Source organism: Penaeus monodon, chromosome 10 (genome assembly GCF_015228065.2).
Source record: "Penaeus monodon isolate SGIC_2016 chromosome 10, NSTDA_Pmon_1, whole genome shotgun sequence".
Taxonomy (NCBI): Eukaryota; Metazoa; Arthropoda; class Malacostraca; order Decapoda; family Penaeidae; genus Penaeus; species Penaeus monodon.
Genome location: NC_051395.1, coordinates 49329296 through 49334295, shown reverse-complemented (window position 1 = coordinate 49334295; position 5000 = coordinate 49329296). Strand labels below are relative to the sequence as shown.

The following is a 5000-nucleotide window of genomic DNA, read 5'->3' as shown; positions in this document are numbered from 1 at the left end:
GGAATGTGTTTAGAATGATACTTGTTACATGGGTGATCGAAAAATAAATATTCTTTCTGAAATGCTTGCCAATTATGTTATATGATATGTTCATTGTGAAGTGGACTTGACAACAGAAAGTGCTTGAAAATGTTTGACTAAAAATAAAGATTCTTTAAAGCTTTCTTACAGTGCATAGGAACATGGATCACCTTGGAGGAACTAGCGTTGGGTGGTACAACTGGGAACTTGTAACCAATAAGGTTCAGGTGGACCTTATGAATGCAGATGTTGTCCACCAGATAAATCATCCTGTGCAAGCATCTTATGGAACTCCACAACATGTGTCTGTCCAGCTTGCAGTACCACAAGCTCCTCGTTCTAATCATGCAGTCAGTTTAGAATCTACTAATACTACAAATACCCCAAAGCCTCCAGGCCCACGGCCTCCAAGAGGCCGCCATGCCCATGGAGAGCGTGTAGCATGTCATGAGTGTGGTAAAACATATGCATGTAATGCAAATCTACGAGACCACATGAGGATACATACCGGTGAAAGGCCCTTCTCTTGTGATGAATGTGGGATGACTTTCACACAGAGATCAAATCTCCGCATGCACAAACGTGTCCATACTGGTGAACGACCATACATGTGTGGTGTGTGTGGGAAAACATTTTCTAGGTCATCTCACCTACCTGGCCACATGCGACAGCACACAGGAGAAAAGCCTTACACGTGTGAAGAGTGCGGACAAACCTTTACCACAAGCCAGAGTATGAAGAATCATAAGCGCATTCATACAGGAGAGAAACCATATGTTTGTGATGTTTGTGATGCTGCCTTTACTCAAAGTTCCACTCTGTCCACTCATAAGAAATCGCACACTGGAGATAAGCCTTTCAAATGTGATATATGTAATAAAAGGTTCATTTTCCGATCTGGTTTAAATGAACACATGATAGTACATAGTAGAGATAAACCATACCAGTGTGACCAGTGCCACAAGAGATTCAAATACTCTAATTATTTGTCAAAGCATAAAAAAAAGTATTGCGGTAATGATGGCTATCGCAAGAGGTGGCAGAAGTCTGGGGTAAAGAAGCCATCAGGAAGAAGATCAGGTGGGTTTCGCAAAGCTTCATCTTCTCTAAGAGTAACTACATCACATACCCTAGATGATGATCAAGGTGATGATGATGAGGTTATATCACTTCATGAAGAGGAGGAGGAGGAGGAAGAGGAACAGAGACAGGAGCAACAGCGAAGAAGCAGGATATCTCGTTACGAAAAGAGGAAGGAGAAGATTCCTTTACATATTTCTGATGATGGCGATTGGAAAAAGGCTTGGATAAAGCAAGGATATAAGTAGAAAACTGATGAAATTGGTCCCACTTTATCACATGTGCATTACATCTGTACATTCATGCCTTTGTGTGAAAATATTTGAGTTCTAATGATTATATGCTTTAATTGTATAGATAGAAAGTTATTCCAGATTAATTGTAAGATATTTCTTTGAAATCTCCATATATTTAGCATTCCAGATAAGTAGGCATCTTTTTTCATATTGGTGCATTGTATATTCCAGGCCACTGCTTGGCCATTTTAATTGCAATAGGCTAATTTATATGTGATAAATGGTTTACAAGCCATTAGACTTCCAAAAAATGGAGGATAAATTAACTTTCCTATGTAATACTGTGTATCTATAAAAAACAGGCTTTTTGCCATATAATGGTCATGAAGCCAAATGAGACATACAAATAAATATAAAGAGTATGTGAGTGATTAAAATGATATTTGAGTGTTTTTTTGTATATCTTCTCCTGAAATACAGCTGAACTTACTCATTCAATGATTACTTCTTTGAAGCACACACACAAAAAAATTGTTCATCTAATTCATGCATCTTAATAAGTGAAGCAGCTTTAACTTGCATTATCCTGCACTAACACAATATAACTGATGTTTATATATCTGGCAAAAACTACAGAAACATAAAAGGTTTGTTGCAAACCATATGTAGGCAGGAAAAAATTAACACGTCTCTTTAAGAAGGCATTTGGAATATAAATATTCAAAGTTCTCAAAAAGTAAATGGATCTCGACTCTTTCAGTATAATTTAATTAAATATTTGTCTATCAGTTGATAATGTTCTGTAGCACAGTAGTACTGGTACACTGCTACAATGTATACTGTTAAGAAAATAAGTAAGCAAGGAGAGTTTCAGGGCAGTCAGTAAAAGAGAGAAAAAATACAAAAACACAAAAGCAGACAACAATTGCTACCACTAGAGCCACATATCACCTCTCTCTCTCTCTCTCTCTCTCTCTCTCTCTCTCTCTCTCTCTCTCTCTCTCTCTCTCTCTCTCTCTCTCTCTCTCTCTCTCTCTCTCTCTCTCTCTCTCTCTCTCTCTCTCTCTCTCTCTCTCTCTCTCTCTCTCTCTCTCTCTCTCTCTCTCTCTCTCTCTCTCTCTCTCTCTCTCCTCTCCCCATCCCCCTCCTGTCCTACATTCAATTCAGGGTAGTCAGTAAAATAGAGAAAAAGTGCAAAAATGCAAAAGCAGACAAGAAATGCTACCACCATAGCCCATCTCTCTCTCTCTCTCTCTCTCTCTCTCTCTCTCTCTCTCTCTCTCTCTCTCTCTCTCTCTCTCTCTCTCTCTCTCTCTCTCTCTCTCTCTCTCTCTCTCTCTCTCTCTCTCTCTCTCTCTCTCTCTCTCTCTCTCTCTCTCTCTCCTCATGCCCCTCCTGTCCCTCCCTCTCCTTCTCCCTCTCCCTCTCTCTGCTATATGTTCATAAATTTCAAGTGATATCAGCACTTTGTATTGCATTTATTTAATAGTGCTATCTTCTGTGATAATTTATTTTGTTTGTCTCAGTAATTTATATGAGTCTTATATACTTCTTTTCTTTTTGCAGGAAGAGGAAGGAAGAAGCTTCTCATAAAAATGATTTGAATTGCCAACAAGTATCAAGATGGAGCAGTTCCAGCGTGCCCACATGGTGGCTCCAGCAGCTTCCACAGCCACTGCACCAACTTCCACAATGAGTGCATATACCTACAGTGGATTAGAAGAGTTCCTGGTGCCTGCTCCTGTTCAAGTTGACATTGGGAACAATGTTGCAAGACAAATAAGTCAACAGATACAACATGTGCAATTCACAAGTGTTTCACAGATGCAGCCAGTACAGTTAACGGCTACTACCACTAACCCCTCATCAAGAACTTCCCAAAGTCCGGCATTAGGAACACATGTAGGAACGTCTGTTGAACCTCCACCACCAGCAAAGTCTTCATCTAGATCACGTGTAAGAAGTGGTACTGGAGAGCGTGTCGTTTGCCCAGAATGTGGGAAATCTCTAGCATGTGGACCAAATCTCACTGAACACATGCGCACACATACTGGAGAACGTCCGTTTGTTTGTCATGAGTGTGGGGCTTCCTTTGCTGCAAAATCAAATCTTAGAACTCATAAACGATTACATACAGGTGAAAGACCATACATGTGTGGTGTTTGTGGTAAAACTTTTTCACAAAGTTCTCATTTGCCAAGTCACATGCGAGTTCACACTGGGGAAAGACCATATGAGTGTCCTGAGTGTCCTAAATCATTTTCATCTAGCACAACCTTGAGAAATCATCTTCGTATACATAGAGGAGATTGCCCATTTAAATGTGAGTACTGTGGTAGAGGATTTGTGTGTAAATCTTGGCTTCAAGATCACTATAAGGTACATACTGGAGAAAAACCTTTTCAGTGTGACATTTGTAATAAGTGGTTTAAAGATAAATCATATATAACTAAACACAAAATGAAATATTGTGGCAATGATGGCTATAAGAAGAGATGGAGACGTCCAGGAGTAAAGAAGCCACCAGGGAGAAAACCAGGTGGAATAGCAAAGGCCAAAGTATATGAGGAAGAGGATGCTGACCAACCAAAGCGTCCAAGAGGACGTCCAAAAGGGTCAAAAAACAAAAGGGGAAGGAAACGGAAACCAGTAAATGTGAGGAAAAAACGGAGTAATGCAGCAACAGATTCTGACGCTGAATTTGAAGAGATGCTACAAGAACATGAGTCAGAAAGACCTGAGGGAAGCAATTCAGAAAAGCTAGAAGTTGATTGTGATGGTAAAGAAAGGCAGCAATTGTTAGATTCAGACAAACATGAATTTTTAGATTCTGAAAGACAGGAATTACTTGAAGCAGAGAGGCATGATATGCTTGAAATAGAAAAACAAGAAATACTCAGTTCAGAAGTAGATGGCACTACCTCCATTCAGGAAGAATCTTCAGTTGAAGATGTTAAGGGATCTTATTTACAACTAAATGCTATCAGACTAAGTGACACACACCAGCATGAGGACCCTCGGCAAGATCACCGACAGGAGCAGAAACACCACCATTACCAGCAGCAGTATCAGTTTGAAGCCTCTGCTGATCAGTCAACATCAGAAACTCATTCTGGCAAGAACAGTGACTCACTCTCCATACAACATATTCCTATGGTGCAGCTACATGTACACATGCCCCATACTTCACTACCAACTCATGTTCAGCAAACACACATGCAGCAGAATCATGTCCATCAGTCAATTCCTCAACCTCAAAACCTTGTGCAGCCACAAAACCTCACACAGTCCCAGAATCTTGTGCAACCCCAAAACCTTGTCCAACCTCAAAATCTTGTACAGCCACAAAATCTTGTTCAGCCTCAGAACTTAGTGCAGCCCCAGAATCTTGTTCAACCACAAAATCTATCTCAGTCAGAAAGCCTGAATCAACCACAAAATCTATCACAACCACAAAATCATTCTCAGCCTCATAATCTCTCACTATCTCAGAGTCTTTCTCAGCCGCAAAACCTTTCTCTGACTCCAAAATTAGTTCAGTCCCATAGCATGCATCAGCCCCAAAACTTGTCACAGCCCCAAAATCTTGCTCAGCCACAAAATTTATCCCAGCCACAAAATCTTTCTCAGTCCCATAGCCTGTCGCAAACTCAATCAATGTCA

At 40.3% G+C, this 5000-nt stretch overlaps 1 protein-coding gene across 1 annotated transcript in view; it reads left to right on the top strand.

Moving 5' to 3' along the window:
• LOC119577682 overlaps positions 1-5000 on the top strand; it is a 34742-nt gene that overhangs the window by 28908 nt on the left and 834 nt on the right. Inside the window, exons 4-5 of the mRNA XM_037925240.1 lie at positions 1-1345; positions 2936-5000. The exon at positions 1-1345 is cut by the window's left edge and continues 371 nt beyond it; the exon at positions 2936-5000 is cut by the window's right edge and continues 834 nt beyond it. Of these exons, the coding sequence (XP_037781168.1) occupies positions 183-1345; positions 2936-5000 (3228 nt within the window). The 5' untranslated portion in view covers positions 1-182. The remainder of the gene's footprint in view (positions 1346-2935) is intronic.